This window comes from Parasteatoda tepidariorum, chromosome 2, assembly GCF_982258835.1.
Source record: "Parasteatoda tepidariorum strain Cologne lab strain chromosome 2, Ptep-v5.0, whole genome shotgun sequence".
NCBI classification, from domain to species: domain Eukaryota; kingdom Metazoa; phylum Arthropoda; class Arachnida; order Araneae; family Theridiidae; genus Parasteatoda; species Parasteatoda tepidariorum.
This window is the reverse complement of record NC_141756.1, coordinates 20,058,604-20,074,497: the sequence shown is the minus strand read 5'-3', so window position 1 is coordinate 20,074,497 and position 15,894 is coordinate 20,058,604. Positions and strand designations below refer to the sequence as shown.

General features: G+C 27.4%; 1 protein-coding gene across 3 annotated transcripts in view; it reads left to right on the top strand.

Moving 5' to 3' along the window:
• Positions 1-15,894, top strand: part of LOC107444508 (dynein axonemal heavy chain 8) — a 119,880-nt gene that overhangs the window by 12,554 nt on the left and 91,432 nt on the right. For all 3 annotated transcript variants that reach the window (XM_087156947.1, XM_087156948.1, XM_087156949.1), the window contains 10 exons: positions 896-1,098; positions 1,798-1,924; positions 3,148-3,383; positions 6,937-7,041; positions 7,475-7,588; positions 8,365-8,427; positions 10,304-10,542; positions 11,877-12,117; positions 14,100-14,299; positions 15,113-15,266. In XM_087156947.1, coding sequence (XP_087013073.1) covers positions 896-1,098; positions 1,798-1,924; positions 3,148-3,383; positions 6,937-7,041; positions 7,475-7,588; positions 8,365-8,427; positions 10,304-10,542; positions 11,877-12,117; positions 14,100-14,299; positions 15,113-15,266 — 1,682 coding nt within the window. The remainder of the gene's footprint in view (positions 1-895; positions 1,099-1,797; positions 1,925-3,147; positions 3,384-6,936; positions 7,042-7,474; positions 7,589-8,364; positions 8,428-10,303; positions 10,543-11,876; positions 12,118-14,099; positions 14,300-15,112; positions 15,267-15,894) is intronic.

The following is a 15,894-nucleotide window of genomic DNA, read 5'->3' as shown; positions in this document are numbered from 1 at the left end:
AAGAAATCGTGATTTAGAAAATTCAACATATCGAAAAATGTACAACGATTAGCTAAACAACATACTATACAACGATTCAGCTAAGTACAGTATACTCTTGATATCTCAAAGTTGAAAGGACTCTAAAAACATTTTGAGATAGCCAGTTATTGAGATGACGCGTTTAGAATTAAATATGCTCTAAAAAGTTAAAAAAAAAAATCTTAAATACTATTCTAAAATGTAGAGTCATGAAACATCAGAATAAATACTAATAAAGGTATTTCCATAATACTTGACAATAAGTTTAAATGCAGCAATGAAAATGTTATTTTTAACGCAACACAAAAGTAAATATGCATTAAATATTAAAGAATTCATTTACACTAAACTTACATTGATAGAGTTTATTTAAAAGAAAAACCTCTATCATCGTGGTCATTGTTTTCAAAATTGCTCATTAATAAATTTTTCTGTTCAAAAAATAGTTGCCAAGTCATCGCTTTCCATGTTCTCTGAGGATTACATGAAATGTTTTAATATGTGAGCAACATTTTTTCTTGGGGCGTAGTAATGTAGAGTGTTGGTACGAGGTGATTTTTCCGAAAAAATTCATTTTTTACTTCGAAAAGTATTTAACAAAATAGTGTTTTGACTAGAAACTCTTCAACATAGGAATTGAAATTAATATTAGGTGGATATTTAAGGCTAAGGGGGAAAGTATTTTTTGACGTAAGCTTTTCGAGATATCGAAAAGCTTATCAAGTTATCCACTCTGTAGCCCTTGCTGTCATTGTGAGCCTATGTTTTTCATAGACTGATAGTTTATAACAATTTCAGCTATTTTAATCCTTAAAGTGAAAGTTTAATACCATTTATTTTAGAATGTTGTTTAAGTTTAAATATATTGTTTTAGAGAACCAAAATCTGAAACCTGTTGGGTCAACTGAAACAAAAATGACATTTCATCAGAGAGTTCTGGAAGCTTCTGATTCTGGAAAGTTGGTGACATACCTGGAGACTGCTGCCAAAAGTGTGCAGCCGGAAATAACCAAAGTTTACAACCTTTTCTCTGAATATAAGAGTATTCTGATCAAAGATAAGGAAAATCAGATTAAAGTATGTTGTTTTCTTACACTTTCTGTATATCAAATAGATCAGTGTTTATTTATTACATCACTGTTTAAAGCCTCAAGCTATTATTACTTTCCTGTAACATTTTGAAGCACTATCCCTTTATTTGAATACTCAATAATGCTTTAAACAAATGCTTTATCATTCTTTATGAACCCAAATTGAAAAACCTATGATTAATTTATTCCTTCCTATTAAATGGCTTAAAAACCATTTGGCCAATTGTAGGCCAAGTGGTTAAGGAGTTTTCAGGACCAAGGTCATAATGGTAGTATTGTACTCAGCATTTGACACTCACGGTCCTTCTAGGAAAGCTGTTACCTATTAATGAAGGCAGGCTAGCTTTAAGCCACCAGCGAGGATCGAACCTCAATTCTTCACAATGATAGATTAACTGTCCTAAATTTCTCAAAATTTTTTTTAAAAAATGGTCTGAAATAGCCCTGGTTTATAGTACAAAAGAAACTTTCAATCATCTTACCAAATAGCTATTAAAACTGTCTAAGATTTAAAAAGTAAATTTAATTGAAAGCAAATTTAAAAAATGAAACTAAAAATTAAAATTGAAACTATGTATTGCAGATCTAAAGTATCATATTTAATGCTGATTATAGTTAAGTTATTTATTATTCCTTTGTAAATATGGTTAAATTATTGATTTTCACTTTTTTTATTTTGTTTTAGGAATTTATGGATACAAAGCCAAATCAGTATTTTTTGAAGCGTAAGCTTCAAGTTTTTAAAGACTTAGAAAAAACTGTTGATTTGTTACCATATTCATATATAGTTGCTGGTATTGAACTCCGTACTGGTATGCTTTATTGATATAATATCTAAATTAATTTTTTTAATAAATAAATCAAAATTGTCAGTATTCTATAACTCTTTTACAATTGTTATTTTTGATTTTTTAAAAATCTGTTGTGCAAAGCTGTTTATCTGCACAATTTATATATTTAAAATATCATTTTTCAGATTTTGTAGGATTTAAAAAAATTCAGTGTCATTTAAAAAATTTTTAACTTTCAGATCTTGAATTATAAAAATGTGTATAGTTCTAAAACTGTGTGCCAAGAATTGTAGAGAATTGACTAAGAAAAATTACTGTTATTTTAATAAATGTTATTTTATGTTATTACATGTATGCTGTATTAATTTTAGAAAAAGCAACTAGACAGGAATTTATAATCAAAGGCTATATGAATTTTGCTTTTTTGTAGTAATAGATTGATTAATGGTAATTGAAATAAACGAAACAGTAATTTAATGAATTAAGCCTATATATCTGCAAAATTTATTTATAATTAAAACAAAATTCATATTTCTACCTTATTGCGACAGAATTTCCTGCCAGCCTGGTGTCCCAACAGTCTGGGTGCATGTCTGCATCGCTGATGGTCGCGAGCCTAAATCCCGTTCTAGAGATGGGTGAGTCTCCCTCCGTTGTGTGATGTGTGAATGTGACCCATCTAAGAAACGAATATCTATTTCGATGTGACCTAGGTTATGTTGCTCGTCTCTGTGACTGAGGTTCACATGTATTGTTAAATGAGCAACACTTACAGCAATCTTTCTTGGGGGAAAAAGTAATGGTTTAGTACCAACCATTAGAAGAAGAAAAAAACACAGCGAAATTCTGTTAATCCAAATCCTGTTAAATGTATAACTTGGATTATCTCTGCAATAGTTAAAAAAAAGATACCTCTGTAAGACTTTTTATATGAGAAATCAAAAACTTCCTTAACAACTATTGTTTTTTTGAAAGAGACACCATCTGCAGTGAAGATATTGATTTTAACAATGCAAATAAAATAAATTTAAAAAAAACTTGTTGGTGACGTAGATTAATAATATTGGGGGACATAGATAATTATTGAGAATTTGATCATTAATTCAGTTTTCAAATGAAAATGTGTTGTATATCATTTAGTTTAAAATCAGGCATAATCTTTTGCAATTATTCAATATATATATCATTACTTTTAATATTGTTTACATCTTTTCTATAATTAATTATATATTTTTTTGATTTAGTTGAATTGACTAAACCTTTGTTGCGTGAAATTAGAAAATGGTTCTCTTTGTACAGTAATGCCATAAACCAAAAGTATTTAAAAACCATGACTGAGTTATATGATTCTATTGATGACAAGAACAAAAAACTAGACATCCCTGTTGAAGACTTGGAAGATGTTCAAAGAGCGATGGTGTGTTTTGAATATTTTCAAGAAAATTATATTGAAATTGAATGGGAGTTTGAACCTATTCAGGTATGATGTTAGTATTAAATTTCCCATGAAATTAAAATGAATGTTATCACTTTAATATTTTATTTTGTTATGCGAGTTGAAACTTTTAACAAAACTTTGTAAATATTTTTTGAAGTTTATTTACAGTGTTGGTTTCATTCAGTATCTTTTTTAAGTGAAAAAAAAATCAGTTGCCACTATTTTGGGTCTTTATCATGAAATGTTTTATTTGAGTTGACAGAAACATTACTTTGTAGCTGAAGATGTACCAAATATAGAATTAGCTTGAATACTAATTGTTAAAATTTGGTCAACCAATATTTTGCTTTTTAATTCTTAGTTTTCTATACAAAATCCTTCTTTCTACTTTTAATGGTAATAATTCAATAAATTTTAAGTTATCTGGAATCTTTAAGGGAAAATACTATATCAAGTAAAATACCATGTTAAAAAATTATTTAAATAAACCTAAAATTCATTAATTATAAGTGGTAAAATATGAGAACCTGAGGCAAATATATGTAAATATATAGTAGATTTTTTTAACACATAGTAGATAAATATTTTGTATTTATTAGAATAAAACTTTTTGCAGGAGAAACAAATTTTATAATAACTTATTTATTTGTTATAAAAATTTATTAATAACAGGGATGAGATTTTTCCGCTTTTTAGCGGATTTCCGCTTTTTCCACCTTTATCTCTTGAATTTCAGTTTTTTTTAATCAAAAATTCAGATATTTCTAAAAATTTCACTTTTTTGTATAAGTATTCAGCTTTTTCAGAAAATGCACCGATTTTCAAAAAGAAACAGAAAATTCAAACTACATAGCTACCAATCCTTTCTCATTTTTACTCATTATAGCTATTTTCTCCCCTTTTACTCACAGCAGATAAGATTTTCCGAATTTTGTATCCGCCCTCCAGATAGATCCGATTTTTAAAGTTCAAACGACGCTGCTTCTGACAAGCCTTTTGGAGGTCCTAAGCCTGGAATCTGCTAATATCTCGATTCTTATTCACACGATTTTAATATCAAACATAGCTTTTCATATTTGCGCGTTGCGATTCTTATTCACGCGATTTGAATATTGTAAGTTGCGATTCTTATTTACGAGATTTAAAAATCCGATATTGTTATTCGTATTTACGCCTTTTTAAAAACCTATGTAGCGATTCGTATTCATGCAAGTTTAAAATTGATGTCTTGATTTGCTTATGCGGTTTATAATATCAAACATTGATTTTCGTATTTATACGTGATTTTAAAATAAGGCATTGGGATTCACATTCACTCATTCTGAAAATTATGCATCATAATTCTTATTTATGCAATCTAAAAATTACACATCATGATTCGTATTTACGCGATCTAAAAATTATGAATCGTAATTTGTATTTACGCGTTTTAAAAATTCTATATCCCAGTTTGTATTTCCTCATTTTCAAAATCGTATATCTAGTTTCATATTCACGTGATTTCAAAATACATAATTGTTATTCATATTCACGCAATTTTAAGATCAACTATCGCGATTCTTGGATGAATTAAATTTTTTTTAAAATTAGTTACTATAAAGGTGACTGTTTTTCTAACGACGATTATTAGTATTTGTAAGTGTTACAACATCAGAGAAACTGGAAGGGAATACATTCAAAACTTACATTCTGTGCTTGCAAAGAAGAAAAAATAGGATTTGTCACAAGATGTTGGTAGATGGACTAATGGCTAAATATAGCAAACATGAAAGATATAGCAAACAAAAGCAATCACTTAAAAAGGGATTTAATTGGAAAAAAAATTTTTTTTGAAAAAGAGTTTAACTCATCATCAAAATTTTATTTATAATTGCTGTTATTTATGCTATAAAAGGCAAAATTCTTATCAAATAAAAAACAATTATCTAAACAGTTGCTGATTGTCATGTAATTTTTCAAACTAAAATAGCAATTTTTGTATGTTAAGGAGTTACTATATATTTCTACTTCACTGTTATTAAAATGTTTCAAAGGGGTCTAGTTAGATTAGACTATAATATGAACATAATGATTCGGTCCATTGTTAAAGTTTTTTTTTTTTTCAATATAATTTAAAAAGTAATATTACTGATATATTTGCTATAAATCACATAACAGTATTTATTAAAAGAAATGAAATATTAATGTATATTCTCGGTAGTTTTAATTTGCTAAACCAGGTAGTTTTTCAAGTAATAATTGTCTCTTATGTGAACTGAGGAAAAATATAATTTTGAGCTTTATTTTTTCAATTGGTAATTTTTATTTTCACTAAATGTTAAGTAGCAATGTAATCATTTATATAATTATAGATTAGTACACAATTGTAAGTCAACACATTATTTATTACCTTAAACTGTCTGGAATTTATTATTAAAGGGTTGCGCTTGCGTAAAATTTACTATCGTGGAAATTCAGCTTTTTTGCCTTTTGGCCAATCTCATCCCTGTAATAAATGAAAATAAAAATTTTATTACTTGACCAACATTTTTAAATGTAGTTTTATGTTCTACCATTATTTTTTTCAGCTTAAGATCTATTAAATATATTTAAAATCTCTTTTAAATAGTGTTATGGAACTAAAGACAATCAAGCTCCCATATTATGAACTGTCTACTGACCTTGCAAAATGTACAATGGTTCACTGTTTCCAAATTTTTTAAAACTAATTTTTTAGCATATTACAGTTACATTGTTGGAAATAGTGGTTGTGATAATTACATAATTTGTTAATAAGTTTCAAACTAATTAGGTGGATAAATTAAAATTTAAAAAGAAAAATATTTACTTAGCTGAAAATTGATTTCAATTTCACATTCTGTGGAAGAAATTGGGGATTTTTGATTGAACACAATTCACTTATATGTAGAATTCATCAACTTTTTTGTTAACAATAGGTCTGATCAACATTTTCTGTTTAAAAAAAAAGGATTCAGTATATCTATTGTTGACGCAGTGCTAATTGATTGGTTCCATCTTTAATACAATTTATAATTTTTAATCAAAAATGCACTCCTTTCTGCAGAATTTATAATTTTTACTATTTTCAAAAAATAAACCTTTTAAAATGGTTCTCCTTATTTGAAAGTTCTAACTCCTGCAAGGGTAAAGTTATAGAACTGAAAAAAACTGACTGAAACATTGTTGTTGTAGTTGCTGTTGTTATGAAATTTGAGTCCAATATAAATGAACTGCTAATTTCTTTGCTATTCACCATAAGCATATGAAAAACGTTAGCTGAATGAGAGTTTAGATGAGACTTGAAAAAGTGCACTTGACTATATAGAAAATAATAACTTCTTAAAACTTATAACAAAAATCCATTATTAATAAATTAAATTTTACTTTAATAGATATTGTTTAAAAAATACAGTTTAAATTTTGTGAATTCAAAGAACCATGTGAATGTTACGTATTTCTCCCATCATTATTTTTACTTAATGCAATCTATCTGTTGTATCAATGCAAAATATTATATGGCTGCTATTTCAAACCATGTTATCTCCTTATAAGGAAAATTTTTGAAAATAGTTTTTCCCAAATTGATTCATTACAGGATGCATATGCCCTCCTTCAAAAATTCAATGTTCCTGTTGACCTAGATGAAGTGGAAAAAGCACGTAATTTACCTAAAGTCTTCTGGGATACATACTCAAAAGCAGTAAATATTTATATTTATCTAGAAAAAAAAATTATATATTAAAATAATAACTCTAAATTTTAAACCATTGTCAGTAAATTATTTATCTTTTATTGTTCTCAATGTTGGTTTATTTATAAGTTTGGCTAAGAAATTTTTTTTGTCGTAACTAATTTCAGGTCAATCCTTTAAACCTTTAAAATTAATTTTTAGTGTGTAATAATATGATCATTTGTTTAAAAGTTATTTGATTGTTCTGTTTTTCTATTTTATGCTCTGTACATTATTTTTTTAACTCAAAGATATTGCTACTTTTTTGATGCTTATAACTAACACTATTTTTGATTTATTGGTAGTTTTTGCTAATGAATAAAATCAAATATTACTAATGAAGTAATTAGTAATGAAGTGTTTTTATATATTATAAATTTGTAAATTTTTTTATTGCTTTTAGCGTAAAATAGCCAATGAAATTACTGATAGACAACACTTCTATTACGATAAATTAAGAGGATATGTTCATATATTTAAAGACGATGTCATGAAATTTGATGAAGATTATTTAATGGCATGTATCATATTATTCTTTCATCACATATTAAATATTCCATTATTTCATATTTTTGTAGTTGTACTCACCCATTCCCCATCATTTTATATGCCTTATTATAATACTGCATTTATTCTCCTGTATTATACTGCTCTGATGCTCTTAATTCTTTTATCAATTTTTATCAAACTGCAGAAAACTTAGTGTAAATAAAAATTAGCTCTAAACTGTGATTCTGAAAAATCTTATCTTATTTTAGCCTTTGCTTGTTTAGCAAATTGACTATTTTTCTCTGCCTTTCCAACCAATTTTATTAATACTTGGGACTTTACTGTTTATACATGTTTAATTAAAGTGTTAAATGATAACTTCTGTAATCTAGGTTGTGCCTTCTTAAAATTTTTATGTAATTTTTGAATAAGAGGCCTAAAATCTATACTAAAGACTGCAATAAAAAACACCTTGTATCGAAGATTCAAACTATTTTTATAGAATCTGTATAGAAACTACCCACGAATCTTGTTTGAAGTAAAATCTAATTGAATAGATTTTCCTTAACTTTGGATGTGTTGTTCTTTTCAAAACTCTGAACGAAGCACTAAATTTATTATCTTATAATAAACTATCAATTTTTTACATGTTTCAATTTTAGTTCAGATCAAAATTTTGAGAACACAAACAAATCTAAATTTCCACACTCCTTCCCAAAGAAAATACAAAGATTTTTACTATTTGTTTTTTATGTATTTTTAATTGGAAGTGATTTTATTTATTGTTATGTCCAATTTTTTTAGATTGGACCAATGGTAGAAGGGATAACTCCCGAAGAAGCAAGTGATCGTGTTGATCTTTTTTCGGTAGGTGTACCTGTTTTTTTTTTTTTAAATATTTTTCTCAATTGCTTTCATTTAGGTTCTTACTGCCAGCATTGTATTGTATGCTATCTTATATATATATATACAGTAGAACCCCCGTTTTGCATTGTCTGTTTTATACATTATCCTGCTTTCTACATCATTTGCTCCTGGTCCGTGAAAATTGCCTATATCAATAATGTTAAATTATCTCGAATTTTACATCACATTTTTTTGAAAAAATCCCTGTTCAAACGTTTTTCGAACAGATTAAAAACTTTTTTTCTACAAAGTTTGCATATTTTTTAAAATAAACCTGTTTATTAACTTTTCTGGAAGTCTTTCTATTCTATCTTATTGTCCTTTTGGCTTTTAGATGGAATTTCCCGCTTCAGTCATTATCAGAGGCATGGTGGGATGGGCACAGCACGAGAAGGGTGGTTAACGGAAGTATGGGAGCTTAAATTGTTAAATGAGAGTGTGAAATTGTTTTGAAAGCAACATTTGAAACTTAGAATTATCCAATCATATTAAGAACATTATTCTAAAAAACTGGTTAGGTAATCATTTTTTTTTATTCTAATGACCTGCAAGATACTTCTAAAGCGAAAAGAAATGCTCGGGTTGCTTTGTATTTGATTTCTGCAGTGTTGGATGGGATCAACTAAAATGTATTTAAAATGAGTTTAATAAAGCTTCTCTAGTTTAATTGTGTCTCTGTGTCCATCAGGAACAGTCCTTCTGAATAAAATTGAGTGAACTGCAACACACATCCTATTACTTTTCAATTTCTTCAATATCTGTTTTAATGCCTGCTCCCGATCATAGTGATGAAATCAATGAAGCTGATCAAAGAATATCGGAGGATATACTTACAACTGATCAAGAGTTTGAAAGCAATAAAAACTCAGAAACATTTGTGAAACCGTAACAAATGTGTAAAACATAAAGCAAATTTGCAAACAGTAAATATTGAGAGAGATATAGTTAAAATTGCATCTAAAAGCAAAAAACTTAAATGTTTACACATTTTTTATTGTAGTTCATGTCAAAAATATGAATATTTGAAAAATATACGTTAATTTTTTTTAATCCTGATTTTAGGTTATCTTGCTTCGGGCGCCATTCAATGCTAGCAGTAAAATCAGGGTTCCACTGTGTATATACATATATAGTAAATCCTCATTCATATTTTATAGAACCATTCACTATGAATGTGGATTAACATAAAAAATCAAATAATGGCTTGAAAATGTATGAAAAACGACAAGTAATGGATTCGAAAATTAATAAATTTACAATAAGTATAAAGAAATTATGTACTGAAATGCAAAAATATTTACAATGCAAAAAAAAAAGATGAATAAACATAATTTTTTATTTAAAATATCTGGTCATTTTGTTTTGAACACACTCATTTCTTCTCAATACAAGCAATAAATTTTTGACATTCATTGTCTATTTTCTGTAAGTTTGCTTAATAGAGAAAGTTCTTCACTATTTCAAAACCGTTAAGGCTTTTCACGAATGTCGATACTGCTTGTGGCTTCGTTTCATCGGTATTGCCTTGCACTTCTTCAGTTTCGGAAAATATTTCTTGTATTATTTATATTTTGAGTTTCTTAACAACACTCTGAAGGGTTCTTATTCTGAAAAATTTCTTAATTGACCAATTAATAAAATCTAGCCATGACTGGAATAGAAATATTTTTTGTGTCTATTTATAATTAAATATTATTATAACAAATCATATTACTTATAAATAACTATAGCCCTTCCACAAATCTGCAAAAGTACACTTTTTTTTAGAAAGATTGTTGCTAGAAACATATCATTCTTGTCAATCATATGTTAATAAATGTCTGAAATGTGTCCATAGGATCGCCTTGATCAACTGTATGAAAGGTATGAGAGATACCGTGGTTGTGAGGAATTATTTGGCTTTAAGACATCTGAGTATCCAGTGTTGGTACAAACAAAGAAGGACATGGTTCTTTTGCAAAAACTGTTCAAGCTCTTTAATCAAGTGATGAAAAAGATTTCCGGCTATTTTGAGAGCTCTTGGAAAGATGTTGATGTGCAGGTTATGACTGACGAACTGACTGATTTTCAGAATAAGTTAGCATCATTTATCATATTTTATTGACATAAATTGTATATTTTGTAAGCCTCTTTCATTAAATTTTAGTTTTCAAATTATTCTGGATGGAGGTGGCTTTTTGTCTTTCTCTAGAAATCCTTAGTAATTTTTTGTGTTTAACCGTCCTCCAATTTTAAAGCTTATGGTCAAACTTTTCAGGATCTCTGACAAAGTTATTGCATCACAGATTAGAAGTTAACTAATTTCTTTTTAATTTGTTTGTACTTTTTTGTTTATCTTTTTTAATTATGAAATATTTTAAAATATAAATCTTAGTTTGCGTATTGTTAATTTTTTTAATCTTTTTTGCTATGTCTAATAAAATCCACGGATTACATCATCCATTTTGGAGTCTAGCACTATAGCCTTCACTTAACCACACAAAAGTTTGAACTTTCTAAAGCAGCCTCTGAATCACTTCAAAGGAGGTGACCACTTTGAAAGAAATTAATTTATTTAACAGTAAAATTTTACTCGTATTATTATTTGTTATATTTTTTTTAGTTTGTTAGCTATGACTGCGAAACATTCAAAATTGTATGATCTAAGTAAGGAAAAGTTTGTTTTCTGTTTTTGATGTTGATCATATTGATTGTTAATTCTTTTGGTGACATGATAACATCTTCACGCGAAATGTCAAAATACACATTATAAATAAAATTGTGCAAATGTCAGTATCTTGCAGGTATTTCATAATATTTATTCTTTGCCTACAGTGCACGAAATAAAAAGAATGCATAAAAATAACCATCGATCTAAGAGTGAAAAAGTTATAACCTAAAAAGTTCTGTTTTCCCTAAAATTATCTTAGGATAAAAAAAACTTTATAATTTTGTACTTCACAAGCTTATTTTTGGCCTATATGATTTAAAAAAAATTGGAACGAAACATGTTTGGTCACGAACTTCTGTTTCCTAGTATAAAAATTTTTCCTGTATCCGATTTAGAATCACCATTTTAATAAATCATGCTTAAAGTGTTTATTAAAGCAATAATAAAATAAACCATAAAGTTCTACTCTTAAAAATATTTAATAATTGTTTCAATTTTAGATTACTTAAATTTTTTTAATGGTTTTAAGGTGAGATTGTAAAAAATAGTAAATTGTTCGAATTTCATTTAGAACAAAACATGCTTATAAGCAGAAGAATTCAAACAAAATATTTTTTTAAAAAAATTATCCTTTAATATACTTAAGTTTAAAAAAAAGGTGTTAAGATGTGATTGTTAAAACGTGTAAATGTTTAATGTATAAAATAGAATTTGTATTAAATGTAGAAGTTTTTTCCTACTTTGTATTATCAATTTTTAGGTGCCTGAGATTGCCCAAAGGCTGCAAAGAATGGACCTATTTTGCAGAATTGAAAAAGAGAATTGAAGATTTTAAAGAGACATGCCCTCTCTTGACGAGACTCAGAAATGATGCCATGACCATGGATCATTGGCATAGAATCGAAAAAATATGTAGCCATAAATTTGATGATGATCAATCTAAATGGACACTTGGGACTGTTATGGAAGCTCCATTATTACAATTTAAAGATGATGTTGAGGTTAATTTTTTGCTATTTTTTTTATTAGTTTCTTTTCAATCAATGGAACCTGTGTAGGTTGCAATGTAGCAAATAGATGATTACCAGAGACTACATTTTATTTATAAGAAATACAAATTATGAGAGTTGAGACAAGCAGCTTTAAGCCTCTAAAACGCCTTTTCAAAAACCCAGTAGCTCCTTTGTTAAATAATGAGGATTTCTATACAAATTGTTCAATGTAAAGTGCTTGATTGGTTAAAATTTTCCAGAGTTATTAAGTAGGAAGAAAAAAGATAGCTGAATAATTAGGAAAAAAGATAGCTGAATAATTAGGAAAAAAGATAGCTGAATAATTCGGAAAAAAGATAGCTGAATCAATTACCACATTTGGTAAAAATTTTTGCTTTTGATATATTTTTCTAGATGGATATATGTATTAATAAAATTGAGATAAATGATAAATATAATTTTTATGAAATTATATGATGTATAGCTAGCGTGTCAATGTTAATAAAGTAGCTATATGCTAGGTATGTTTTTTCTTTTAATGATAAACCAAAACACATAACTGATCCAACACTTTCTATCAATTGCTATGGGAACCAACTTGCGTGTGAAATGAAAGTAGTTTGCACACAATGCCACCATTGTGCCCTTGGACTCAAAATTACTGAATCTTAGCTTTCATTATACGTTTGGTGGACAACTAGTGCACCTTACGTTTCTGTGTTAATAAGAATGCTTCTAATTATTTTATGTACTTTTTAAGATAAGTTTATTTTTGTATAAAGTAGTATTTCTGAATCATATAAGTTACAAAAAAATGAAAGTTTTTAAATGTTAATTTTATTTTATAATAAAAAAATATCCCTTTTAACTTTTTTCAATCTCATAAATTTCTAAAATATATGTAGTCAAACTCGCTTATTACGAGCTCAGATTTAACGAACAAATTGAAAATACTTGGTTGGTACAATATTCTATTTGAGAATAGCTCCCTTTTAATGAGCAAACCTCAGTTTTTATGAGCAATATTTTTGTGATTCATAAAATTTCTGCATGCATCCACTTTTCCAGCTTAGCTAATCCCTTCTTGAAAATATTTAGCATTCTGAGGATGACTGAAAGTTGGTGAGGAGTCATTAATTCAGCAAATATGAGCACTTTTTTTTAAAGCAAGGGTGCAAAGGACAATGTTTTTTGTGTCATGAGTCTAATCTGAAGACTAATAATGCAACAAAGAGAAAATACTGTATATCGCTGTGAAGTCTACAGTTCAAACCCCCAAAATTTTACAAAAATAAAAGGGTCGACTTATGCCTCGGGAAAAAAGTCGAACATTCATTGATCATAAAGTATCAAAGCTTTGTAAACAGTGAGATAGATAGGAAAAACTTTGTACCAATTTTCCCTTTTCAAATCTTATATATTTTTCTTTGATGTATTACATGTAGTTAGTTTTGCATTTTCCCTCATCTTATTCTCTTTATATATAATTTTTTTAAAACAACATTGTAAATTATGTTCAGAAAAAAAATTAAGATAATTTATTCAGGAGTTTCACTTTTTAAACAAAGAAAATTTGTAAACTTAATAATTTTTATTTTATAATTTTAGAAATTTTCATATTTGGTGTTTTCAGCCGTTGATTTATACACCAGCCATCCCAAAAATTTGCTATCTCCCATTCAAAAATAGGGGATTGACTTTACCCCATAATATATGGCAAGACTGTTAAAAGCATACCATACTTCTTTGGTACTGTACAAGAATAAAAATATTTATAATATAGTGACTGTTTATTATATAGTAGATAGTTTATTTATAATACAGTGAGTATATATATATCTTTGTGATTTTTTTCATAAACCAGTTTCTTACGGGAATTTGGTTATGACAAGCAAATATATTATGGCTCATTTGCTCTCATTATAAGGTAGTTTGACTGTAATAAAAAATAAAAATTTCCGTGCTTTAATTTTATTTTTGAAATATTTTAGGATGTATCAATAGCTGCTGAAAAAGAAAGAGAAATTGAAGCGAAGCTTAACCAAGTCATTGCCGATTGGGCTCTGGAAAACTTGTTCTTTTCTTCTTTCAAAAATCGTGGTGAACTTTTGATTAGAGGCACAGAAGCAAGTGAAACAATAGTGAAGCTAGAAGATGGATTGATGACACTTGGATCCCTCTTGAGTAACAGGTATGGCTTCATTGATTTCGATTGAATCTATTTGCACTTTTTTTTATGCTTAAATTGTGTTTTGTAGTACAAAATTTTGAGATTTTTTTTAGTATTTGTGACAGAGTTCATCTATTATACTCTATATAACTAAACAGACTCATACTGAATAAGAATAGTTTTTTTTTTAGTAAAACTAAATTGTCTCCTGTCGCATGTTTAAATTGATTATACTCTAAACGTTATAAAGAAAAGATTTCCAAAGATAAAAAAATATGTCTAAAAGGGATGAGTTTGCAAATGATAATAGTGAAATAAAATGTTTTTATTTTAATTGAATAAAAAAAGGTGGGTAATTATTTTGAATTTCATTGCTAAAATCATTGAAATAAAAACTTAAAATTTCTGTAAAAAAAAATTGCTTTTATTTTCCAAGCTTCTAATCAATTCACTTAAAAACGATGACATGTAACATATTTGAATTTGCTTCTTTATAATTATTTTTATAGTAGAAACTCATTATTAGTTTCAAAATGATACTGAATTTTTCTTGCTATAAAAATTACAGGTATTCATCTGCTATAAAAGAGATCATTCCAAAATGGATGCATTACCTGACAACTTCAACTTTTCTAACTTTATTGTTTGAATCATTGAAATAAAAACCTGAAATTTCTATGAAAAATTTGCTTTTATTTTTCAAGGTTTCTATCAATACACTCGAAAACGATGACTTGTAACTTATTTGAATTTGTTTCATTATAATTACCATTATAGTAGAGACTCATTATTTTTTGAAATGATGTTGAATTTGTTTTGCTGTAATAATGACAGGTATTCAGCTGCTATGAAAGACATTATTCTGAAATGGATGCACTACCTGACAACTTCAACAGAAGTGATTGAAAACTGGCTTGTGGTGCAGAATCTGTGGGTCTACTTGGAGGCTGTGTTTGTGGGAGGAGATATTGCAAAACAATTGCCACAAGTAAGACACTACCCACAAATAAGTACTTTTATTTTATAAAAATTAAAATTTATTATCAAATATTATTTTGTATCCATTTGCTTTCAAACATACAATTTCGGCAATATCCTTTGTGGAATCTCATTCTTTGTAGCAAATAAAATGTTTTTATAACAATTAAGTTTTTTTTTAATACATTGACCGGTAAACACTATTTCAATATTTTTTCTCTAATTTATAATTTTGAGCTTTAGAGTCTAAGTGTATTGTTTTGCTTATCCTGTCTAATTTATGGTGTCCTCAGTTTGTCAGATGAAATAAGCTATCTGTACTAGTTTTAAATTAAAATAGGTATCACTTGTAATAACTTGAAAGTGATTCTAACTTTATTTTTTAAATGAATGGATTTTAACCACCATTTAAATTAGACCTTTTATATTAAACAGCTGTTAAAAATACTTTTGAAAATCAATAATGTAGTACAAAAAAAAATAGTGCTGAGTATTTATCAATTGACTCTTGTTTTAGAAAAGATGGTCTTGTGATGTTATCTTTAGTTATTTCACAGGAAAGTTTATAAAGTATAAATAATAATGTTATAATTTGTAATTGTTATTATTTATAATTATAAATATACTTAATGTTATAA